This window comes from Hyperolius riggenbachi, chromosome 4, assembly GCF_040937935.1.
Source record: "Hyperolius riggenbachi isolate aHypRig1 chromosome 4, aHypRig1.pri, whole genome shotgun sequence".
Lineage (NCBI taxonomy): Eukaryota > Metazoa > Chordata > Amphibia > Anura > Hyperoliidae > Hyperolius > Hyperolius riggenbachi.
In genome coordinates this window covers 391,041,446-391,068,533 of record NC_090649.1, presented here as the reverse complement: position 1 = coordinate 391,068,533, position 27,088 = coordinate 391,041,446, and the positions used below count along the sequence as shown (strand labels likewise).

Here is a 27,088-nt window from a genome sequence, read left to right as displayed (position 1 = left end):
ACAGCATCATGACTGGCGAGAGCAGCGAGTATGTGCAGCGATTTATCGGGAGGCGGCATTTTACGGTATCAGCAGTCTCTGGTGCTTAAGGGGGCAGAGACTGCTGGTACGGAAATGGTTTAACAAAGCAGATAAGTCAACCATCCAATTCGATTCAAATTTGAGCCAGAATTGGTTGCATATATCTATTGGTCATGCTGCAAGATGCCGGACCATTGTGCTCGATCGGGTGCGCAACAGGAACAGTGTGCAATATTATATATAGGGAGAGCAACGAATGTGACGGAACCCTCGGCACTGTCCCACCTAGTGTAAAATGTGCCCCCCCGATCAATTTTGATCGATTTTCCAATCGATTTCCATAGAAGTGAATGGAAATCGATCAGAAAACCGATCAGAAAATCAATCAAAATTCAGATCGGACATGTTGGAAAAAAAATGATTTGGCAGGTAAATCTGCCAGAAAATTGTATCGTGCGTACCTAGCATAAATGATTGGCAAATTGGCTCATTGCTGAAAAAGTTTAAGGACCACTGAATTAATGTGTAATTAAGTTGTCAATGTTCTTGGTCACTTCAAAAAAACTGGGTTCACCATATGCTTAATTCAAATACACATACTGTTGATATAAATGAATACAGCTGTGTAAAGCACATCTGAACTGAAAATAAACTTATGAGCTAATTAATTATATGTGTAGTACTAATGGTAAATAAAACAATAATAACATAGAATAGAGCCTCATATTTTTATTTTCTGTTTAATAACTTTGTTTTAAGACTGAATTATTTTTCTTTCAGTTCCAAAACAAACAGAAGTAATGACCCCTTGAAATTTTCAGCACTAAAATGCTATCAGACTTTTCTTAGCCAGACAAAAGGGATTTGCCTTCTATTAACTTTTCAGGAAATATGGCTGAGAATTCTACAAGTTGTTCAAGAAGCTCATGTGCATAGATAGCAACTCTAGTTTTTTAACACTTGCTGTACAGGAAAAGAGAAATACCATTTCTTAGTAGGACCAGTACTATATGTATCTATGTTTAGCTCATCATGTCACATATCACTTCAAGTACACTTTAAAATAATTGCCAGTAGGGAGAATCAGTGACTCTTGTAGTCATTTTAAAAAATTGGATCTTATTTCTGCATTAAAATAACAGTTTAAAAACAAATATGACATTTTTGAATGTTAATGTTAGAATATTGTTTTATAAGAGAACATATTTTGTATGTCCTGTAATGCCTGTGCATTTGTAGGAATGTAATACAATTTGCCTTGGAAGAACGGAAGGAAGGACGATGCATCAGCGTTAAAACGATGGCCGCGATGCTCAACGGTTAAGTGCTGTCCATTCAAATGAGTGAACAGCCTTCAGTACAATCTTTTACCATCGTTCGCACAAATGCCGTGCTTGATCCTGTCGTTTCTAGTGATCTCGTTTCTACCAGGGCGCTTCTGTGTCCCCCTGCAGAGGTCAAAACATGATGCATTTGCCGAACTACGGAAAGCGCCGCCAAAGGTTGCCAAATGTTTTTCTGCTTGTTAGCAGAAAAGCATTTGAGTGAAATACCGGGCTGAACCAGCCCCTAGGTTTCCCCTAGAGGCAGTGTGTGTGCCCTTATATTTCTGTAAGGATGTAATGTTATTCAGTGGTAAGTAACATTTTGATCTATTATTTGCTGCTGTAAGAGATTAACTGCCTGAGGATATTTCTCAGTCTTGAGAAAATGATGTCTAATAGAAAGGGCAGTCGGGCAAGACCAGACAGTTTAGCAACGCCAGACTAGAAACAACAAATCAAAGCCACCTAGGACCAGGCCAGAAAGGCCAAGTGAGGCAACTAGTCCAGCTAGGTCAGGTGAGATAGTCATTGTATCAAGGTCAGGCTACACAGCTAGTCCAGGAAAGACAAGTCGGACTGTCAGTACTGCAAGACCAAGCCAGACTGACAGTCCACCAAAGCCAGTTAGCCAAAATCCAGATGGCCAGGCAGTCTTGTCAGCCTGCTCACTAGGGTCCCTCAAGAGGAAAATGTGTTAGTATTATTGTTTTTATTTATAATATAAATTATGCTATAGATCGCAAAGGTTTGAAATTTGGTGATGGTGTCTCATGATATGAAAACATTTGGGAACCGTTAATTTGGAGTAAAATGCTGAATTGAACTATTCCTGTGAGTGTCTTCAAACTAATTATAAGATCCATGTTCTATTCTACTTTTTTTTTTAATAATTAGGCCACCACATAACCAATTAAATTAAATTCTCAGTGCAAACGAACAGGGATCTGATTTTTTTTTCTGAGAAGGTGAGGATTGTAAATGATCTAATTATCTTTCACTTAATAAGACATCGCTGTACATTTTATAGAATAATAATAATACAGTGATAAAATACAAATATATCTTCCTCATTGCAGATCTCTAGCAGAAAGGTTTGTCCTGAAGAGCTTGGTGGCTTTCACCATAAATTGTCACCTTTCCAACAAATCACTTCATCTGATTTCTGCCATGAAATCAGTTAGCTCTGATATTGTAAAGTAGAAACATTCAGGAGTAGCAACTCAGCTAAGCAGGGGAAGACCACACAAGCTCAGATTTTCTTAACAGGACCACCAAATGCTCAAGCTTTTTCCGTGTAAAAAAACACCAGTCTTTATTGGCAACACCAACAAGTTCCAAATAGCCTCTGGAAGCAACACCAACTGATTGTCTTGAGCCCCATGAACTGATGCTCTGTGGCTAAGCAGCTGCACCCAGAATTCTCTGCACTGGTGCCAGTGATAGTGGAGAAATAAAGATCTGGAGCAGAGATTTGCTGTTTGAGCTCATTGTAGCAAAGGGAGGTTTGAATGCTGCAATATACAATGATGTCCTAGAGACTACTAAGCTTCTAGCCTCCTTGTGGCAACAGAATGACAAAGCATGACAATGCTATTGCTCACTAAAGCAAGTTTTATGATGAAATGGTTTATTACCGTAAGTCTATTGTGAATGGAGGCCACACCTGAACCGCACTAAACTACACTGAACACCTTTGGGATGAACTAGAATACTGAGAGCCATGCTGATTTGCCTTATATCCTGTTATTAAACGGAAAAAAAATCCATACAGTTGTTTGCCAGAATTTAAGGCAAAACCTTCTGTCAGATTGACAGACCAATTTCATACAAATGGTATCAAAATAAACTGTTCAGCAGGCTCTTATTGGCATGCTGTTCATGTGTCTATGTACATTTGGCTCTACATATACACTGCATATAATCCTTTGGTATATGTTTGCAACTTAAAGGATACCCGAAGTGACATGTGGCATGCTGAGATAGGCGTGTGTTTGTACAGTGCTTAGTACACTATTAACTATGCTGTGTTCCTTTTTTTCTTTCTATGCCTGAAAGTGTTAAATATCAGGTATGTAAGTGGCTGACTCGGTCCTGACTCAGGCAGGAAGTGACTACAGTGTGACTGTCACTGATAAGAAATTTCACTTTTTTTTACCTCTTTCTTGCTCTCAGAAGCCATTTTCTACTAGGAAAGTGATTTATAGTTGGAATTTCTCATCAGTGAGGGTCACACTGTAGTCACTTCCTGTCTGAGTCAGGACTGACATCCAATACAGTAGAGAAGTAGAATCCGGGCACCAGTAGACTGCAAGTTCTTCGTTTATTTCATCCCACACAAAGACATCTGTCTTTGTGTGGGATGAAATAAACGTAGAATTTGCAGTTGCATGAGCATAGGGCTGGTCTAACAGCCGTTTCACAAGCCTACAAGCTTGCTTCCTCAGAGACAAAAACCCTAATACAATGACACATTATATACATACGTTTCCGCAATTGATTGCATGTACACGGAAGAAGGAGGGAGGAGAGAGGGAGGATATAGATGATGCACGCACGGTAATGAACCGGACGGCTGATTGGTGAGTGGATCCTCCCTCTCTCCTCCCTCCTTCTTCCATGTACATGCAATCAATTGCGGAAACGTATGTATATAATGTGTCATTGTATTAGGGTTTTTGTCTCTGAGGAAGCAAGCTTGTGGGCTTGTGAAACGGCTGTTAGACCAGCCCTATGCTCATGTATCTGTCTTTGTGTGGGATGAAATAAACGTGGAATTTGCAGTTTACTGGTGCCCGGATTCTACTTCTCTACTGTATTGGATGTATGCCCTGCTATCCGGAGGCACATGTAAGCTTTGACCACCGACCCCCACAAAGGTCGCCATTCAGCAACTAGTGCCGCCTCCTGCTCCTCTCTACTGACTGAGTCAGCCACTTACATACCTGATATTTAACTCTTTCAGGCAGAGAAAGAAAAAAAGGAACACAGCATAGTAATTTTTGTGCTAGGTACTGTACATACACATGTCTATCTCATCGTGTCACATGTCACTTCGGGTATCCTTTAAAGGACAACTGTAGCAAGAGGTATATGGAGGTTGCCATATTTATTTCCTTTTAAAGGGGAACTTCAGCCTAACAAACATACTGTCATTAAGTTACATTAGTTATGTTAATTAGAATAGATAGACAATATAAATTTTAACCACCCTGTTTTAAAAGAACGGGCAAATGTTTGTGATTCAAGGGGGCTGCCATCTTTGTCATGGGGGCAGCCATCTTTTTGATTGAAAGGAGGTGACAGGGAGCGTGGGACACAGTTCCAACTGTCCTGTGTCCTGATAACCCCTCCCAGCAGCATGCGCTAGGCTTCAAATGTCAAATTCAAAATGTAAAAAAAAAAATAATTGCACCAAAACAGCAGAACAAGAATAACAACATCAGAAATCCCATCATGCTTTGCACAATATCAGGGGAAAACTGCCTGGGCAGTTTTCTTCTGTGCAGCTAAAAATGAGGCTTGTATAAGAGAAACAAAGTTCTGATGCTGTGAAACTGTTAAAGAAACACCAGGCCTTTTCAGTGCTGCTGAGTCGATTTTTAGTCTGGAGGTTCACTTTAAGCAATACCAGTTGCCTGGCTGTCCTGCTGATCCTCTGCCTCTAATACTTTTAGCCATAGACCCGGAACAAGCATGCAGCAGATCAGGTGTTTCTGACATTATTGTCAGATCTGGCAAGATTAGCTGCATGATTACTTCTGGTGTGATTCAGACACTTCTGCAGTCAAATAGATCAGCAGGGCTGCCAGGTAACAGGTATTGTTTAAATAGACATAAATATGGCAGCCTCCTTATACCTCTCACTGCAGTTGTCCTTTAATTTTTGTACTTGCTCATAATACAAGTAGTTCATGTATTTTTAGTGATTTTTGCTGTTCCTAGAAGAATCCAGAAGGAAGAGAATACAACCCAGACCCAGGCAACTCAGAATGGCACATTCCAGACGTCTAACCATTCTGAATCTATGATGGTCAATCAAAGTTTTAACAACCTAGTGCAGACATCAGCATATGAAAAAGGTACAGTGATACAGCAGATTATTATCTTGGCATACTGTATGCTTTGGGACAGGCACACCTACTGTACAGTGTGGTTATTCATCTTCTCTGCTTGTAATATAGGTCCCCCACAAAGGGTAGTGAATGCCTCTAGTGAATGTTTGATGGCACTTACAAACACAAGTGAGTAAAATGATTAAAGTGCTCTCTTACTGTGTAATGTATGCTTGCCTTCAATGAAACAAGGGCAGGTCTTGGATCTTGTAGTCTAAATCCTCGAAAAGTTCAGTTGTATTTCATTCCCAGGTAGTAAGTGACCAGTGAAGGTGGATGGTGAGAAAACACACCTTATCACCCGCTCTCCCCAATCCCATGATGCTTTGACCTGAGGTAAAGATAGGAGTACATATTGACCCACTGCTGCTTCTACTGGGTGCCGGTGAAACTGATAGTTAAAATCTTGGTTATGTACTATTATTGATATTTTACTATAGATTTACCGTGCCCCTCTTCCTACACTAACTGCCCCCCCCCCATTCCTAGTGCCTAACAGTAACCCCCTCCTGAAGCCTAACAATTATGCACCCCTTCCTATTGCCTAATAGTAACCTACGCCCCTAATCCCCTACACTAACCCCTGGCGCCAAAATGTCTGAAACGGAAGTAGCTGGTGGGCTAATAACTGCTCGGCTATAGAAACTACTTGCCAATCAGCCTCTAATAGCCAATCAATCCGTATAAGTAGCCAATCGGCTTCTAATGTGCTGTTCGGCTAGCTTCTATGAGGCACACTGTCCCCCTAAATCACTGCCTGGTTGCCTGTTAGATGCCATTTGCATTGGCGTCTACGAGAGGCCTGCCAGAACCGACACCTGATCCAACAGATAGTGCCTTATTGGTGGTTGGTGCGTAACATAAATTGAAATTCTAACATTCTGGTTTAAATGGCCATGTTAGTCCCATTGATTTTATGTTTTCTGAATTTAACCATATTTTTAAACCAACAAACCACAACCAGACGCACCATGCCTATTTTACCAAGGAAGAACAATGCCTTATTTGTATATTCAACTTTTTTTTCAAATGTGGATTTTGATTGAACAGAACAACTCACAAAGGCCTCAATTCACTAAGCTTAATCAAACACTTTATCAAACGTTTGATAATATACCTCATGAGTAAAATCTAATTTTGAATTCACTAAGGTGTTATAGATTTATCGAATCTTTTATCCATAAAATGTTCAATAAATCTATAATACCTTAGTGGATTCAAAATTAGATTTTACTCATGAGGTTAGTTATCAAACGTTTGATAAAGTGGTTGATAAAGCTTAGTGAATTGAGGCCTATAGTGGTAAATTCACAAATAGAAGAAGAAGAGTAAGGTAAAAGCAGGAGATAGGAAGGTGATAAGAAACAGTTGTAGATCCAAAAGAAATGTGAAAGAGACTGGAACACAATATAAATGTATGTTCAGCATTTATGAACATTTATTTTCTAAAATATTATGTGTCGTTCTAATCTATTCATGTGCTAAGCAGATCGGGCAACGCATGAGGAAACTGATGAGGGCTTCAAGTCTGCACCAGCTGAAGGTCAGGCACGAGCTTATATGCCTTCTCTAGTCTGGAAGCAACCAAAAGAGGGAAGAGACTGGGAGGAGGAGTCTTCTAAGGAACCAATGGACAGACTGAGGGACCCAGTGCAGATCAGAAATGCCCCTGCTGAAAATGTTCTGAGTGAGCCTGCTACTTTTGGTAAAAAAAACAATAATTTACATTATTTATATAGCATTATGAATTCTACCATGGAAACCATGGAGAATTACCTGTTACATGAGGTGAGAGGTCCAGGGCTTGCCCACACTTCCCTCTAGGTACCGCATGGTGGTTTGGGGGACCCAGCTAGTGAGAGAGACCTGGGGCCCCCGGCTGTCATGCGGACCAGTGTTTAAGAATTACCTGTTATATGGTGCAACTCAAGCTCTCAAACCAAAACCTTTATCCTTATTTTTGAATAGGTCAATACGTGTTAAAAGTGTTATGCTGGGAATACACGGTTCGTTTTGAACCGTGTAATCGAGCCGTTGATGGGTCGATTGATAATTTCCGACCTGTCCGATACCCCGCCGGATCGATTCCCCGCTCAATACCGCGGGCAGGACAATAGTAAAAAATGAAAAGAAAATAAGAAGCCGCCCCCTTCTCTCGCGAATCTATCGAGCGGCTCGATACACGGTTCAAAACGAACTGTGTATTCCCAGCATTAAACTTTTAGCTGCTGACTCCCAGCTAAAGAAAATCCCTTTGTTTCCTAGTTATAGAACTACTTTTAATAGCATTTTGTTTACAAATACAAATTTACGTAATAGCATCTTGATGCAAGGTCCTATAAATCATGACTTATCCAGAAAAGGTTTCCATATAATGGAATGTTTAGCAGGATTCATAATTATGTTACAGATTAGTAGAAATCACACTTATGGTAAACATTTTAACCCATCCTGGTGTATTTGGCATAGAGTTCTTTGAGGGAGCTGTCCCAAAGCCACCAGAACAAAGGAGAAGGCAACATAGAAATGTTTGTAACATTGCTTGTGGGCTTTATTGTGATCAGCGCTGGGCGGGGCTGCGATCAGAAATTCTGGGCTCCATACTGGGCAAACCTACTGCCCCCCCCCCCCTCACACACACACACTCACACACACACACACACACACTCACACACAAAAACCTAGCCAGAATTACCCCCTTAAAGAGAACCCGAGGTGTGTTTAAAGAATGTTATCTGCATACAGAGGCTGGATCTACCTATACAGCCCAGCCTCTGTTGCTATCCCAAACCCCACTAAGGTCCCCCGGCACTCTGCAATCCCTCATAAATCACAGCCGTGCTGTGAGACTGTGTTTACATCTGTAGTGTCAGTCTCAGCTGCTCCCCCGCCTCCTGCATAGCTCCGGTCCCTGCCCCCATCCCTTCCCTCCAATCAGCAGGGAGGGAAGGGATGCAGGCGGGGACTGGAGTTCTGCAGGAGGCGGGGAGAGCAGCAGACTGACACTATAGAGATAAACACAGCCAGCTCTGACAAGCTGTTTGTCAGCAGCGTGGCTGTGATTTATGAGGGATTGCAGAGTGCAGGAGGACCTTAGGGGGGTTTGGGATAGCAACAGAGGCTGGGCTGTATAGGCAGATCCATCCTCTGTATGCAGATAATATTCTTCAAACCCACCTCGGGTTCTCTTTAAAATTAGCCTGTGTTCTCCCTACAAAATGTACTAGTTTTTCATTAAAGGGAACCGAAAGCGAAGCTGCCATATTTACTGGTATTTCTTTTTAAGCAATACCAGTTGCCTTGCTATCCTGCTGATCTCTTTAGCTGCGGTAGTGTCTGATTCACACACATGAAACAAGCATGCAGCTAATCCAGTCAGATTTTAGGCTGAGCATCTCATCTGCATGCCTGTTCAGGGTCTATGGCTAATACTATTAAAGGCAGAAGATCAACAGGACAGCCAGGCATATGCATTGTTTAAAAGCAAATAAATACAGTATGTCAGCCTCTATATCCCTTTCGCTTTAGGAGGCCCTTCAAAATTAAACTGCTAAGATCTACAGAATAGTTTTGTATTCCAAAGTGAAAAAGCTGTATTTGGATGGCACAGCATTCCCTTGGTGGAAATTGTTTCTATGTACTTTTTTTATAGGTTTCAGCATACTTCAGGACACACAGTCACCTTCTGGTTTATTAATAGCTGTGACATGGCCTTGCTGAGTGCTTAAAAATCCTCAGAGGAACCCCACATCAGCAGCACAGCTATTACTGAGTGATTGTTTAATGGCTTAGTCACTGTTTTATTGCAGTCTGGTGTCAGTCCTCCTTCTTACACTGATGCAGGCGCTGTATACTCAGTATCTGCCTCTGCGTTGATAAGACTGAGTGTAGCAAAGTGGCAAATACAGTATGTATGAATGAGCAAAATGAATTGTGTATTACGGTACTGGATTTTTTTTTACTATCTACCTCACTCTTTTGGTATCTACCTCATTAGCACTTGTTACTTTGTAATATACTGTAGATCTCTAGCACCTTGTTTTATCATCGGTATAATCACTGATTCCTGCAACTCCTACCTGTCATGCACTATGAATAGTATGGTGATCCCATTCTTCAGCAGTAAGGGGCAGTTGTTGCGGGCTGCAGCAGTCACTGGATGAGTACAGTATAATGATGAAAGCAGACATATCAGATGGACGCACTGTAGAAGGCCCTGATGCCTATTTAGATAAGACTTGCCAAATGCCAATACATGGCAATCTAAGTAGGTGGCTCCTTCCCCAAAGCAGACCTGTTCCTTGGACCCCCAGCAAGCTGTAAACTTTTCAGTACCTGCTTAACTGCAGTGCAATCTGACCAGAAAACTCACAACACACGTGCCGGAGGACTCAAATTGAAAAGCAGCTGGGAAATAAAGGGGGCGTAAGTAATGTAAGTGCAGGGAGGAAGCACACTTCTGTGCTGTCTGCAGAACAGGGCAGCCTGTGTCATTGGCTGGGCTCAGCAATCTCGGCATGAGAACCGCAGCACCATGATGAGCACTCCTTGCACCGACATCCAGGTCACAGTGCCAGGGCATCCGGGGCTCAAGCCCCGCCTCCTAAACCCTAGCGACGTGCCTGTTTGTAGGCATTCCAGATTATGTAGCTATTCTTATCTGTGATGGGCACTCTTACAGTGTCACATTGATTATATAATTTATTATTTATTATGGGAGAAGCTCATATTTTCATTGGAAGAGTGGTTGAGTTGAGGGTCCTGTTTTTAATGTTTTTATTTGTTTGTTTTTCTATTGTGATTATATCAGATTATTGAAAATAGAGATGCACTAATTGAATTATTCATGGCCATGCTGCCATAATGTATGTTGCTGTAACGATTGTGGAATTCTCTCCGTGATCAGCGCACAAGACGTGTGCGCTGACACTGCGGAAATCCTCCACAAACGTATAATTTGCGGAAACCCAGCAGAAGGTGCAATGCACCTGTAGAGGGAAATTCCTGTCGACAGAGGGAGCTGTGGAGTGCAGAGGAACAGCTCCTCTGCCCTACCACACACGCCAGACAGGAATTGCACGAAGGGACGGAACGCAATCGCAAGAGAGGCGATTGAGAATGAGCACAGAGACAGATTGTATGTGTGTGCACCAAACCCGCGACGGTGCACACACCACAGCAGATATGAAGTAGGAACGCGATCGCGAGAGGTGCGATCGCCAGACGTGACACAAGGCTACAGCAAGGCAGAGCACGAGAGTAGCAAAGGCACAGCAAATCATACAATGAGAAGACAAGGAAAATAACAAACGCTAACTGAACGTGAACACCGCACTCATTCGCCACAGTGCACGCGTTCGTGCGTGGTCTCCACGTGATAAGCACAATAGAGACAGCACGCCTAACTAACCATCGACAGACAAACATGAAACAGAGGACGCGAGCGCTTGCTTAACGGTTACCTCACCGAGCCTCCAGCGAGCGTTCATAGCAGACAAGACAGACACACGAAAACAGGAACAGGCGGGAGATAGGATCCACAGCACTAGCGAAAAGAGGCCAGTGCGATCCAGGGAGACAGAACAGAAGGATCCACAGCACTAGCGCAGGATACTAGTGCGATCCAGGTACAGAGTAGCAGAACAGAAGGATCCACAGCACTAGCGCAGGATGCTAGTGCGATCCAGGTACAGAGTAGCAGAACTGAAGGATCCACAGCACTAGCGCAGGATGCTAGTGCGATCCAGATACAGACTAGCAGAACAGAAGGATCCACAGCACTAGTGCAGGATGCTAGTGCGATCCAGGTACAGAGTAGCAGAACAGAAGGATCCACAGCACTAGCGCAGGATGCTAGTGCGATCCAGGTACAGAGTAGCAGAACAGAAGGATCCACAGCACTAGCGCAGGATGCTAGTGCGATCCAGGTAGACAGAACAGAAGGATCCACAGCACTAGCGCAGGATGCTAGTGCGATTCAGGGAGACAGAACAGAAGGATCCACAGCACTAGCGCAGGATGCTAGTGCGATCCAAGGAGACAGATCAGAAGGGGCTACCAGTAACAACCGCTGTTCCGGTTAGCACCCAGACACACAGACCGATTTCCTGTCGACCACCGCTGGGACAGGACAATCGCAACAGACAAACAAAACAGATAAGCAATCCTAACTGCACTAAGGAAACATGCCCAGTGCAGTTTCCAGGGATTACTCTAAGCTGATCTTCAAACAAAGAGCAAGGCTGACACTCCTCCAGGAGTGTTACACAGGACTAAATCCTTATGACCAGCGAAGGTCTGTGATATCACATGGTATATATAGAGCAAGCCCACAAAGGATGTGGCTAGGCAATCTGCATGACAAACGTATGCAAATTCCTCAGCAGAAGCAAGCTGCAAAACTGACAAAAGGTCTCTCTTCCAGAGACCTGCAGAATGCAGACCTGAACAATGGTCAAAAAGCTGCCTGCCTGCACAGGCAGCTGAGCAGATCATTACAGTTACAAGTGTTCTATTATATTTTTATAATTATTATATTATAATCTTTATTTGAAATGCAATCAGATAAGATAACACATAGCATATGCGCTACCTTAGGCCACTTCCCTTTGTCCTAAGACCAAATTGCACTCCTACTAGGTATCCTAAAACACACTACCTCTATATATATGTTGTATACTACCCCTCCTCTTGTCCCCCCCCCCCCCCATTCCCTTTAGATTGTAAGCTCGCAAGGGCAGGGCTCTCTCCCCCTTTTGTGTCTTGGAAATCATTATACATTGTATTTATCCTCTTACTTTTATCACTGTCATTACCAATTCTGTATTTTGTATTCTGTATTTTGTATCATTTTTGTATTTTGTCACCAATGATGTATCATGTATATTGGTGTACACCATTGTCTGTATTATTATGTACCCCATGTTTGTTTCTTACTTTGTACAGCGCCACGGAATATGTTGGCGCTTTATAAATCAATAATAATAATATTAATAATAAGAGGTCAGATAAGAGGTATATTCACAGCCAAATCAGCCATGGAGACTAAAAAGATAACTTTACATACATCACCTTACATAAAGCAAGACTGAACACATAATAATGATTAAACACATAGGCACTCTGAGGAATATGCTACAAAATCCACTGGACCGCATGTAAGGAATGTATGGTGGCTCAGCACCATACTAAGGCAGGTTCCACTCTCAGACTTATTGTAACGATTGGTGTAGCAACACAGATGTCTGTATTATTGGTGATTCTGCAAATCACACATAATCAGACGTTATACCTGATTATGTGGTGATCTGCAGTATCACCAATAATACAAGTATAGCTGGCAGAATACAAAGTATGTAGTGCTTGGTGCAACAGTAACAGAATAGTTTAGCTCATCAGAGGAGCTGGTGGGTACTATTAGAAGAGCACCTCACCAGTGACAAGGGCTCACTGGTGAGTAGAAAGGTCAGACAGGCTAGGATCAGTAACAAGCGGGCAGGTACAGTACAGAATCGTCTAGCCCCACCACTCTTAGCCGGACACCCACCTCCAGCACCAGTCACCCGGTCACTGACGGTCACGTAAGAGTTGCCTGGCAACATTGGCTACTTCATGCTTTCCAATTTATGAATTGCTGTCATCGCTTGCATTACGATATAGACTGTCTGTTTTTGCCATTAAACCACGAGTTTTGGACGGAAGGTGCACGCTATCTGCCTTTTCTTGTATACTGGACAGTACAGAATCGGCAGGCAAGAGAGTAGTAAGATATCAGGCAGGGTTCAGCAACAGAGTCAGGTGGGCAGAAGTACAGAAACGATAAGCAAGAGCAGAGTCAGAGGGTAGCTAGAGTCATACACAGAGTATCAATAAACAGTAATACAATAATCCTAGTCTTGTGTGAAATCCCTGGTTTCCTCCCAGATCAAAGCACACCGGATACTATCAACTATATAAGGTCTGAGCGCTAGCACATAAGTATTCGCAACAGCAGACAAGTTGCGAGTGAACAGTGAAGGCTTATGAAGCAGAGGAGACCCCACGGCCGCGCCCACAACAATCAGCCAATCCGGAGCGCCGTGAGTCTCCTCTGACGTCAGCCGACCGGCCGGTCAGCTGACGCGCCTCCTCCCCGCATAAAGGTCCTGTCTCCCCGCGCGATACGGCAACCCTATGTGCAAAAGACAAACCCGTCCTCGGCGTACTAGACACCAGAGGCAAGGGGGAAGTTCCTGAACAGGAAGGCAAGGCGGCTGCAGAGACACCATGCATGCCCGCAGCCGCCATTACTGCGGATGTTACACTTATGAGGTCATGAGAAAGCATTGGGTCAAGGGGCTAGGAACATGGCATTTTTGTACTCCGCAGAGTCATGGAAATCCAGCCAAACTACTTATTAGCTATATAGCAAGGAAATGAGCAGCGCTACTTAAAAACAGATTAGTGCCTACCTGCAAAAGAGTGCAAGCCCCACTTGTGGGGTCGAATACACACCGAGCATACACATGACCTGTCTACCACTAGAGGAGGATGTTGGTTTCCATTAACAGCTTGCATGCAACCTATTAAGTACTAGTCCCTCCCACTGCGAAGAAGTCAATCCTCCATGGGAGGGGCCTAACACTAACTAAATCCTAACCTATGTATATGCATAGCCTGGGTGCGGCTAATCAAATAAAATCGAAAATTGAAAATTGCGCACAAGGTGGATCAGCGCAACACCAGGCCGCCTCCGAATGGCCTCCATCAGAGATGCGCTGAGCCCCCCCAGAAACTACAAACGCACCTTGAACCCAAACAGAAGCTCTGCATATACACCAAAAGCATGGCTGTTAAGTGGGAGCAGCTGACCAAAAACAAATTACATTAGTACATAGCAAGGAAATGAGCAGCGCTACTTAAAAACAGATTAGTGCCTACCTGCAAAAGAGTGCAAGCCCCACTTGTGGGGTCGAATACACACCGAGCATACACATGACCTGTCTACCACTAGAGGAGGATGTTGGTTTCCATTAACAGCTTGCATGCAACCTATTAAGTACTCGTCCCTCCCACTGCGAAGAAGTCAATCCTCCATGGGAGGGGCCTAACACTAAATCCTAACCTATGTATATGCATAGCCTGGGTGGGGCTAATCAAATAAAATCAAAAATTCAAAATTGCACACAAGGTGGATCAGCGCAACACCAGGTTGCCTCCGAATGGCCTCCATCAGAGATGCGCTGAGCCCCCCCAGGAACTACAAACGCACCTTGAACCCAAACAGAAGCTCTGCATATACACCAAAAGCATGGCTGTTAAGTGGGAGCAGCTGACCAAAAACGAATTACATTAGTACATAGCAAGGAAATGAGCAGCGCTACTTAAAAACAGATTAGTGCCTACCTGCAAAAGAGTGCAAGCCCCACTTGTGGGGTCGAATACACACCGAGCATACACATGACCTGTCTACCACTAGAGGAGGATGTTGGTTTCCATTAACAGCTTGCATGCAACCTATTAAGTACTCGTCCCTCCCACTGCGAAGAAGTCAATCCTCCATGGGAGGGGCCTAACACTAACTAAATCCTAACCTATGTATATGCATAGCCTGGGTGCGGCTAATCAAATAAGATCGAAAATTGAAAATTGCGCACAAGGTGGATCAGCGCAACACCAGGCCGCCTCCGAATGGCCTCCATCAGAGATGTGCTGAGCCCCCCCAGGAACTACAAACGCACCTTGAACCCAAACAGAAGCTCTGCATATACACCAAAAGCATGGCTGTTAAGTGGGAGCAGCTGACCAAAAACGAATTACATTAGTACATAGCAAGGAAATGAGCAGCGCTACTTAAAAACAGATTAGTGCCTACCTGCAAAAGAGTGCAAGCCCCACTTGTGGGGTCGAATACACACCGAGCATACACATGACCTGTCTACCACTAGAGGAGGATGTTGGTTTCCATTAACAGCTTGCATGCAACCTATTAAGTACTCGTCCCTCCCACTGCGAAGAAGTCAATCCTCCATGGGAGGGGCCTAACACTAACTAAATCCTAATCTATGTATATGCATAGCCTGGGTGCGGCTAATCAAATAAAATCGAAAATTGAAAATTGCGCACAAGGTGGATCAGCGCAACACCAGGCCGCCTCCGAATGGCCTCCATCAGAGATGCGCTGAGCCCCCCCAGGAACTACAAACGCACCTTGAACCCAAACAGAAGCTCTGCATATACACCAAAAGCATGGCTGTTAAGTGGGAGCAGCTGACCAAAAACGAATTACATTAGTACATAGCAAGGAAATGAGCAGCGCTACTTAAAAACAGATTAGTGCCTACCTGCAAAAGAGTGCAAGCCCCACTTGTGGGGTCGAATACACACCGAGCATACACATGACCTGTCTACCACTAGAGGAGGATGTTGGTTTCCATTAACAGCTTGCATGCAACCTATTAAGTACTCGTCCCTCCCACTGCAAAGAAGTCAATCCTCCATGGGAGGGGCCTAACACTAACTAAATCCTAATCTATGTATATGCATAGCCTGGGTGCGGCTAATCAAATAAAATCAAAAATTGAAAATTGCGCACAAGGTGGATCAGCGCAACACCAGGCCGCCTCCGAATGGCCTCCATCAGAGATGCGCTGAGCCCCCCCAGGAACTACAAACGCACCTTGAACCCAAACAGAAGCTCTGCATATACACCAAAAGCATGGCTGTTAAGTGGGAGCAGCTGACCAAAAACGAATTACATTAGTACATAGCAATATAGTATTTGTCAAACCTATCTGCATTGAGCGCCAACTGCTCCTCAGGATCTTTGATTAGGTTGACTCTATTAAACCAGTCCTTAATGGAGGACCTAAAGACCGCCATTTGACTGGGAAAACACCTACTGTCATTATATACACTGCAATGGGCTTCGTTTTCTTAGTTTTTTAATTTGGTTGACATGTCCCTGTATGATGTAGTTCTTACTGCTGGGTAGCCTCACCAGGGCCCTTATTCAATTCAATTTTCCTCCTAAGTTTTCTCCTAGAGGATACTGTCATACCTTATCAATAAAATTCCTTCTCAATCACCATCAAGCAAGAAAATAATAATTTAATAATTTAGATAGTAGTCTCCCCCCCCCCCCCCTCTTTTTTTTTAAATATATTTATTCACATTTCTTAATAGTTGACAAACAATATAACATAGTTTTTCTGCCATCGTAGTACCATCAAAGGCATCAAGGATGATGTTAACCATGCAATTATACCCCCCCCCCCTCCCCCATTCCACTTTGCTCCTCTCACCCCAATCTGGATTTAAAAAAAAAACAGATATAAAAGTAGTTCAAGTTCTTTTTCTATTGAATATTAAATCATTGTTTGAGCACTTTACGTTACCATCAGGGCCCGTTTCCACTGTTGCGACGCGATTTCGCCGGCATTCCGACGCTTGTAAAAACGCATGCGGATGCGTTTCCGCATGCGTTTTTACCCGCAATTTCGCGTGCGATTTCGCATGGCAGGGTGCCATGCGAAATTAACCATGACACTGCCTGGACAAAATAACATTGAAAAAGGTGCGAAATCGCGGGTAAAAACGCATGTAACAAACGCATGCGTTTTTACTATTAAATACATTAGCGGCGATTCGCACGGATTCCCGACGCAGGCGAATTCTGTGGGTCCCGTCGTGCAGATTTGGCCCGCCGCCAAATCGCTCCCGCACGCCGCACATGTGGAAACTGCCCCGGCCACTTCAGTGTAACAAGCGAATCCGCATCTCGTCGCTGCACGCGGATTCGCTATGGTGGAAACGAGCCCTCAGGGCTCCCAACATCCCTGTGAGTTATTCTGTTATTCTGTGGCATACCACCAGGTGAGGCGGAAAGGTGACATAAAGGGCCTTATGCAATTAAGTTTTTCATCTTCAATTTACAATAACTTTTAAACATTTTGCAATGAAAAAAAGTACCAAAAAGTAGGAGAAAAAGTACTATCAAAATTATTTTAAATATGTTTTTTCCTTGCGAGTGGTTTAAAGGCCATTTTACTGACAGTTTGAAAATATCACCTAGGTCCTAGGAGAAAACTTTGTTAAGAAAGAAGTTAACTGCATATAGGCCAAGGACTTTAAAGGGAACCTTAACTGAGAGGGATGTGGAAGTGTCCTTTTATATAATACCAGTTGCTTGTCAGTCTTGCTGATCTCTTTGGCTGCAATAGTGGCTGAATCACACACCTGAAACAAGCATGCAGCTAATCCAGTCTGATTTCAGTCAGAGCACCTGATCTGCATGCTTGTTGAGGGGCTGTGGCTAAAAGTATTAGAGACACAGGATCAGCAGGAGAGTCAGGCAACTGGAATAATTGGAAAAGGAAAATCCATATCCTTCTCAGTTTGGGTTCCCATTAAACTGTTGTCCAGAAATGCTATAGAATATAAATGGTTTCCATTTTTTAAAGAATTTTTTTTCCCCAGCTTCTTTATGCAAAATAACATCAAGTCTGCCCATAGACATAAAATGAGACAACTCCTCTCATGGGCTTGGAGTACTTTGGTATATCCAATGGTTATAAATGGTTTTCCTGGCCACTACTACTTTGATATGTGCCAGATCTGAGAGTTTCTGAGACCTTGAAGACTAATCTTGTGTGGTTTATGCATAATTAAATAAACAAAACAAATACTCTTCGGTGACCTGTTTCTTAGATACCTTTGCAGTATACTGAATAACTTTACATCTATACCTACTTATACATGGACAATTCCATAAACAATGCACCATGTCAGCATTGACCTCCCCACATTATGGGCATGCCCCTGTACAGTGGAGTTTTGGGCCCCGATGCATGTTTTACAATGGGGCCCCCCAAGCACTCTATACATAACAATTGATATGGCGCACTAAAACCTGCCAATGGCAACTACAGTGTCAGAGGTTCAAGAAGTAGATGGGGAGCAGTTAGTTAATGAATACCACTATTCAAAGTATCTATAGAAGTGATTATTACCAGCACAGGACCAATAGAGAGCTAATAATGTAGTTAAGGGAGGGCCCTTTGGGGCCCCTCTGGCCCAAGGGCCCCGATGCGGTCGCTACCTCTGCACCCCCTATTGCTACGCCCCTGCCCCTGTATAGTCTTCAAGTCTGACTCCATACTTTATGTTAACTGCATACTTGGCATGATAAAACATCATAAGGTGTCATTGTGGCCACTCTTGATATGTGTGAATGGAGTCATGGCAGTCACACTGATATGGGAGGGGATCATGGTGATTTAATTTGCTATGTGACCCCTGTCTGAAGGCATCCTTAGCCATGGGGGATACAGAAGGGGCTCTAGATGTTGGGGGACCCATAAATACTTTGATAGGAGCCTCCATGGTTTGTAGTTACATCCTCTGCAGGAAAGCAAAATGTATTTGCAAACAGGGCCGAGGCAGAGGCAAGAGAGGCTCCAGCCTCAGGGCACAGTGTAGGAGGGGGCACACAACTCACTCAGCTATCAATCCCCTATTGTGTTTGAAGCAGAGAGAAATAAGAAAAGGGGATACATGGCAGTGACTGCAAGCCAGATAACTAGAGATGAAGGTGTTGGGGGCCCTGGGGCACATCTTAGTCTAATAGTAATCAGTGTGTGACACCTGGGGTGGGAGGAATGGAGGGGCACTGTTTAGTGTCTCAGCCTTGGGTGCTGGAGGACCTTGTCCCGGCTCTGTTTGCAAAAGACATTAATGAACGTTTGTACTAACAAAGTAGTATTGCCTTATTTTAATCTTCCATTTTCTAATCGAGATCAGTTTTTGAAGTGACTATAACAGTAGGTAGGAGGCTTTCCATGGAAAGAAAAGATGATCCTCCTTGTCTCCCTTCCCATAGTATGTGTGCACCACATTCTGGTGATAGACTGTGGAAGGCAGGACTGCCAGAAATTGCTGTCTGGAAGCTCACAGATGAAAGCTGAACAGATCATGGACTCCCCATGAAGATCCAGTGACAGGAGCAGTTACACATATTAAACTGTATTTTTCTATGAAATGATAAGCCCTGGACAGTTTTCAGATGTTTAGAGGGGGATTTTAGTCAAATAAAATGTACGATTCCACTAGACCAGTGTTTATCAACATCACTGCAGAATGTACTATCCAGTAGTGTAAATCCAGTAGTGGCTGGATAGTGTACCTGGTTAACGGCTCTGCTTCTGACTCAGGAGACCAGGGTGTGAATCTTAGCTCTTCCAGTAAGCCAGCACCTATTCAGTAGGAGATCTTGGACAAGACTCCCTGCTACCGCCTACTGAGCACACCCTCGTGGCTACAGCTCTGGAGCTTTGAGTCTGCCAGGAGAAAAGTGCAATATAAATGTTCTGTGTCTTGTCTACTCCTTTATGAAGGATGATGTCCACCAATGACCCCATGCTCTGGGTAGCATGACCTCAACTGCCCCTTGGTGGGAGCGTGTGCACACACGCACATATTTGTTAGGAATTTTCTATAATTGTGTAAAGGTGCTTTTCAGACATCTCCTTGTACTTAAATTAACTAAAACCTACAAATATTTTCATTTGTTTAGATATATTTGTTGATACTGTAAATATGATTTATCCTTTCTTATCTCAAAACTTACAATAATGAATTGAATGTAAAAAGTTCAAGAACAATTTGAAGCCAACTGAAATACCCCTGAGGTACGTATCAGGCATGATGAGATCCTAGATTATGTTACACCTTTAACTAAAACAACAGAAAATGAATTTTACTGCAGAAAAATTGACTCGTGGCTTGTGTTTATGCTTTTAGTATAAATGTTATTCATTTTCATTTGTTTATAATATTAAGCAAGAAGGCAAAGCGCTGCCAAAGACCTTCTAGAATCGGAGCGAAAATATGTCTTGAACTTGTCCCATATCCTGAAGATCAGGGCCACTCTACAAGGGTCCGACATTAAGAAGAGTGCAAAGGAGAGGAGGTATTGTGTTGTCTTTCATGCTAATAGAGAGATTATAGACTACAGACCAGCTGTTATATTGTATGATATCAATGCTACATCGGAGTGTTAAGGGAATGAGAAGAGATTATGAATGTGTACTAATAAACTACAGTTATGGTACATGATTGTCTGTGCCCCACAAGACAGCCCCAAAACAAAAGTCACTATCCCCCATTCATTTCATGGGTGAAGTCATCCAGTGGGTCCTGTAGAACAAGTGGCCTGGAGGAACAGCAGTGGGTATGTAAATAATTAGGGCTGGGAAACATAGAAATTGCTTCGGCAGCGCTTTGGAATTGGCAGCGATTCTAAAAGCACTATGCTAACGAAAGTCAATGGTGATTATTCCACTGGAACAATTGTAATTTCCCCAAATTCAATTGTGGGTCTTGCAATATTCCTTGTTGCAATTGTACTTCAAGCCACAGGATCGCTGTAAAATCACTCTCAATTGCTGAGTTTGCAGTGATTTTACTACCCAGACCACACACACACACATGCACAAAAAAATGAAATTGCAATTTCTGTACAAATCACTAGCATTACATTTAAAAACAGTAAATTGCTCTGGGAAACTCTGCTAAAATTGCTACAAAATGCACCGCGTTTTACGGTTAGTAGGGTGTATCAGAACGCCATTAGGAAATAGTAATAAACAACCACAAGGGACACTGGATAGGGAGAGTATTAGGGGAAGGTACAATGGGATTGAACAAATAAATCTTTGCGAAATATTGTTATTTTATTATATACGGGCTAGGTCTGTCATCGCTCATCCGCCGCGCACACACACACTCGCCCCTCCTGGCCCCGTCCTCCCCTGCAAGCCTCGCATCATTCCCCAGCTCTCCTCAGTGTCTCTGCGTCCCTCCCTGCACATGCGCGCACAAAAAAAAAACACACACACACACACACACAGGGACATGGGATGCAGAGACACTTGCCAATTATTATATAGGATTGCTTATTACTTTTATTAACACAGACATTGCTGTAATCATTTACGATAAATGAGAGCATTTTCAGAGAAACATGGTATTTTCCCTCCAAGTAAAATAACAGTTCATGAATTATTTGTTGTCTTTCAACATCAGTTCCATTTACAGGCTGAAAACATCTTCAAGGGTCACTTTTTGTTCATTTCTCAGTTTCTTCCCCAGTTCCTTGCGCTATTTGATTCAGCACCACCTGGACTTGCTGCACATATTGCAGGAGAGAGTAATTAAGTGGTCCCGGCAAGGAATCCTGGGAGATATTTTCCTGAAACTAACAAATGATGAGGTAAATCATTCATGTGCAATTTTTCCTTTTTCTTTCTGCACCACATGGTTGTTAAAGTACAAGACAATACTGAACTTGTTTTATTTTGATTTTGGATAGAGTGGGAATGAGTTCATGTGAACCTGAAGTGATAAACAAAATGGTGAAATAAGCAATTCAATCTATAGTGCCAGTCCTAATTACAGGCTTTCCTGGAAATCCATTAGTCTTACTTTGTATTTAAAGAGACACTGAAGCGAGAAAAAAAAATGATGATATAATGAATTGGTTATGTAGTACGGATAATTACTAGATCATTCGTAACAAAGAAAATATTTATAACATTGCATCATTCTCTAATATTTGCAGTTTACACACTACTCAGCATTGTAAATGATTTTATAGAGCAGGCCAGTGAACTTTTGAACTGTTCTCAGCAGGAAAAAAAACAATACAGTGCCAGATACTTAAGATAATGAGCTTCAGAAGACAGAGCTCTCTGCGACTTTGAAAGTTGTGGAGCTCAAGTGGTTAATGTTTTATTTCTTACCTGTACTACACATACCAATCATTATATCATATTTTTTTTCCACTTCAGTGTCTCTTTAAAGGTTAAAAAATCTGCATTTAAAGTTTTGGCTATCTCAGGTACATGAGATTAGTATTGTAATGTCACTCAGCTCCCATAAAGACAGATCTTGGACTATTGATATTGTTATCTGTTCTCTGCACTCAGATGTATTTTTCTTTGCCATGCAAAAGTTTTACAACCTCTAATTGCTTATCAATGAGAGTTACCCAGCTGTCCAACTGCTCCGACTGCAAAAAGTGAGAAAAAAAATAACATGGCATAGTTCTAAGTAGGCATAGTCAATGAGATGTACATCATTCTGAGTTATTTCAGTTTATGTAAATTTTGTGAGCAAATTTACGCAGCTATAAAAATGGACTAATCGGATTACAACTTGGCAGAATTTGATTGGTCCATTTCAAGCAGCATAAATTTGCATACAAAATCTGCTTAAATCCTGCATCATTTCAGAATTATTTGCATGTCATTGACTATCCCTAGTTCTAAGTACTTTAGTTTTGGAACTGTCTGTACACATTTGTCTCATCATGTCAGATTTTTAATGACCTTTTACAGTTATTCTTATTATAGTTATTGAGATTCCTGCTCACTTCCTATCTACTGACATTCTACCAGGGCCAGTCAGTGGACAGATGTCTGTGATACAAACATCAATAAAAACTTATAGACTATAGATAAAATATTTTGGGACTTTATATGGGGGCAGGGTAGGGTTAAAATAAAATTTTAATATTTGCAATACTCCAAAGAGGAAGGTGGCTTAACGGTGCCTAATGCCTGGGTTTATTTCTTAGCTTCGCAAGCACAGCATTTGGTGGGCTGGAAAAATTAAGAATTATTAGACTTAATGTAATGATCCGTTCAGCTGCCTGCGCAGGCAGGCAGCTTTTTGACCACTGTTCAGGTCTGCATTCTGCAGGTCTCTGGAAGAGAGACCTTTTGTCAGTTTTGCAGCTTGCTGCTGCTGAGGAATTTGCATACGTTTGTCATGCAAATTGCCTAGCCACATCCTTTGGAGGTTTGTACTATAAATACCATGTGATATCACAGACCTGCGCTGGTCATAAGGGTTTGTCCTGTGTAACACTCTTGGAGTGTCAGCCATGCTTATTGTTTGAAGATTAGCTTAGAGTAATCCCTGGGACTGCACTAGGCATCCTTGCTAGGGCAGTCAGGTTTGTATTATTTGTATTGCCTGTTCTGTCTGTCTGTGGGGTGCTAACCAGAACAGCGGTTGTTACTGGTAGGCCCTTCTGTTCTGTCTGTCTGTCGTGCTTGGATCACACTAGCCTCTAGCAGTAGCGGCTGTGGATCCTTCTGGTCTGCAACTCCCTTGCTATACTTGGATCGCACTTGCTCTGATGGTAAGAGCAGTGGATCCTGCTAGCTCTGTTGCCTTACTTGGGTCGCACTCGCTCTGGCGGAAAAAGCAGTGGATCATATCTCGCACTTATCCCTGTTTTTGTGTACCTGTTTTGTCTGCTACGAACGCTTTCTGGAGGCTCGGTGAGGTAACCGTTAAGCAAGCGCTCGCGTCCTCTGTTTCATGTTTGTCTGTCGGTGGTTAGTTAGGCATGCTTGTCACTGTTGTGCTTAACACGCGGAGACCGCGCAGAAAACGCATTCGCTGTTGCGAATGAGTGCGGTGTTCTCGTTAAGTTCGCGTTTATTATTTTCCTTATCTTCTCATTGTATGATTTGCTGTGCCTTTGCTACTCTCGTGCTCTGCCTTGCTGTAGCCTTGTGTCACCTCTGGCAATCGCCTCTCTCGTGATTGCATTCCTACTTCATATCTGCTGTTGTGTATGCACCGTCGTGGGTTGGCGACTAGATTGGTGCACACACATACAATCTGTCCCTTTGCTCATTCTCATTCGCAATCGCTTCTCAGGCGATTGCTTTCTCACTCGGTTTCCTATGTTGTGTGTCCACCGTCGCAGGTTGGCGACTAGATTGGTGCACACACATACATTCCTCCTCTGTGCTTATTCTGTCTTGTGTCGCTGTTAGCAATCGCCATCTCCTGCGATTGCCTTCTCACCTGATCTTCATGGTTGTGTGTTCATCGTCGCAGAGTGGCGACTAGATTGGTGAACACGCATACCCTCAGTCGCTTTGCTCTCTCTCTTTCAGGGCTATCTTGCCCTGCGTTTCTTCCCTTCATACAATTCCTGTCTGGCGTCTGTGGCAGGGCAGAGGAGCTGTTCCTCTGCACTCCACAGCTCCACCTGCCGACAGGAATTTCCCTCTACAGGTGCGTTGCACCTTTTGCTGGGTTTCTGCAAATTATACGCTTGTGGAGGATTTCCGCCGTGTCAGCGCACGCCTTGTGCGCTGATCACGGAGAGAATTCCACAATCGTTACACTTAACTAGACTTTTGTTAAACCAAATTTTGGGTTGTCAATCAATATATGCTGCTCTGGAAGCAGAATTTTGTGGCTCTAAATGTGTACGAGCACCTACATTAACACTACTACTACAGAAGGTTTGGAACAGACTCGCTTCATGCAAGATGTAGAAGGGTACACAAATTATACTCCATTGTACACTGAGATTTTCTGAATTGTCCAATTTAGATTTCCTGAAAAAATGGAAATGGTAATTTGCACAAATAATAGAGAGAGAAGGGTTAAAATCTTCTGAGCAAATATTAGAATTAAGGCAAAGTCGTAACTCGTTATTATTTCAATTTCAGTATATGCAATTAGCTCATGCTAGTCACAAACAACGAATTATTACTCCCATGCAGATGTCTCTGATCCTGGTATTTAACCTTATTAGTCAATTCAGTGTACAGAGTGGATTTATCTCGTCTTGCTATGCTCTGTTGTTGGGTTTGTTTTTGAAGAAATTTCCTCTCAAATGCAATAACAAATGGGTGGAGGATATAGATTCATTGACAAATGAAGACTGGGTGGTGATTCTTCAATCCGTTCCCTAGGTGTCCACTAATGCCTCGCAAAAACTGTTACAACTTAATATCTTACATAGGAATTTACTAACACCCAAAAGACTACACTATGCATCGCAGAGAAGATCTAATTTGTGCCAGGTGCCGTAGAGATCATGGAGATCTTTTACACATGCTCTGGTATTGTCCAAAGTTACATAGGTATTGGGGAACAATATTAGAAACTATTGATACCGTAGTAAAACAAAAAATTCCTAGAACGATCCAATTTTGTATTTTAGGTTTGTTTACTGGTTTGACAATGCCAGAACATGTTCAACTGATGGTTCACAGACTCCTGTTTCAAGCAAGATTGCTTATTCTAAGATCTTGGAAGGACCCCAGCTCCCCATCAGCAGATACCTGGGTAAAACAGATAAATGCATATCTTAAAATGGAAAAATTAATTTATGCTCATAGAGGTGCTCCTCATAAATTTGATCTGATTTGGTCAGGGTGGTTAGATACTCCCGGGTTACCGGATTATTCTTTAATTCAAGACATAATCTTTGGTGGGCGTATCCAATAAAGAAAGATCAATCCTGCTGGTCTGGCATGTTGGTTATGGCTGAGGTAAATGTTAGGGTTGATGTGATGCTCCATGGTATTTGGGCTTAAGTGGGAAGGTCTAGGACTGGTCATGCTGTGCCGCTGCATTGGTTGATTTGTCATTTATTTCTTCATGACTTGCTGCTGCTCTGTTTGTAAAGTACATTTTACAGTGTTTTTGTTATACAGGTAGTCCCTGGTTAACGAACGAGATAGGGACTGTAGGTTCGTTGTTAACCTGAATCTGTTCTTAAGTCAGAACAATGTGCGATCTCTGTAACCTGTGCCTCCTCTGCGCTCCCCCTGAGCCTCCATTGTCCCCCTCTGTGTCACCTATGCCCTGTCTACATGCTTATACAAGTTTAAAAGCCATTTTTTAAAATCGATTTTCTCAAAAACTACAAGTCCAATTTGAATTTTTTTTTTGGCTTGTTCCCATGGAAGCACTGACTGAATGCCGTTCATAAGTCGGGCGTTCGTAAGTCAGGGACTACCTGTATTGTTATATACCTTTTTGTTTTTAATAAAGGCTGATTTAAAAAAAAAACACTTGTAGAATGGAAACGAATACTATTATCAGGATATTATTGCTGCCTGTGTACTTACCGTACATGAGATATTTTCCTCACTTCTTCAGCCAATGCCTAGGCATTCAGGGGCAAGCCAAGGATTTTCAAGGGGGGGGGGGGGGGATTCCTGAAAGGTCTCCCTCAGCCACGTACAATACAGTATGATAATATGGTAGGACATCATGCTGGGTACACACAATGCAATTTCCCATCCGACTGACAGGATATGAGAATAATTTCCAACATGTCCAATCTGCTCATGATCGACAATTGGATTGATCAGGAGCAGTTTGGATACAGATAATAACAGCCGACATTGGTAATGAAGGGGAAAGTGAAGCTTTCACACAGCGGGGCACTGGGCTGTGCTCATACCTGACTCTGTTAAGTTCCCCAGAGCTGCTCTATGGCTTGTACACACACTACTGCTCCATGCTCTGTACACATGCTGCTGCTCCATGCTCTGTACACACGCTGCTGCTCCATGCTCTGTACACATGCTGCTGCTCCATCCTAAGTCAACTGTAGCCAGGAAATAAAGGGGGCAGTGCTGTGAGCTGCAGGATACCTGCAGATATTCTGGTGTCTCAACTTGTGCCTGTCCCCAGACACTGCCCCAGCCCTGGTCTGAGGGGGGATTCTGGGCAGCTGTAATTCCCCCTGAACTTGCCTATGGCATTAACTGACCCTGCCATCTCTATTACAAGAACTAAGTGAAGGCTGTATGCTTTGCAGCTCTC

The 27,088-nt window shown here is 42.9% G+C and overlaps 1 protein-coding gene across 15 annotated transcripts in view; it reads left to right on the top strand.

The window, feature by feature from the left end:
• Positions 1-27,088, top strand: part of ARHGEF33 (Rho guanine nucleotide exchange factor 33) — a 223,774-nt gene that overhangs the window by 175,057 nt on the left and 21,629 nt on the right. For 9 of the 15 annotated variants that reach the window (XM_068232186.1, XM_068232185.1, XM_068232188.1 and 6 more), the window contains 5 exons: positions 5,289-5,425; positions 5,528-5,587; positions 6,945-7,163; positions 20,276-20,405; positions 21,575-21,707. In XM_068232186.1, the coding sequence (XP_068088287.1) occupies positions 5,289-5,425; positions 5,528-5,587; positions 6,945-7,163; positions 20,276-20,405; positions 21,575-21,707 (679 nt within the window). Of the gene's footprint in view, positions 1-5,254; positions 5,426-5,527; positions 5,588-6,944; positions 7,164-20,275; positions 20,406-21,574; positions 21,708-27,088 lie in introns of all 15 variants that reach the window. The other 6 variants (XM_068232182.1, XM_068232177.1, XM_068232180.1 and 3 more) reach the window with 6 other exon arrangements.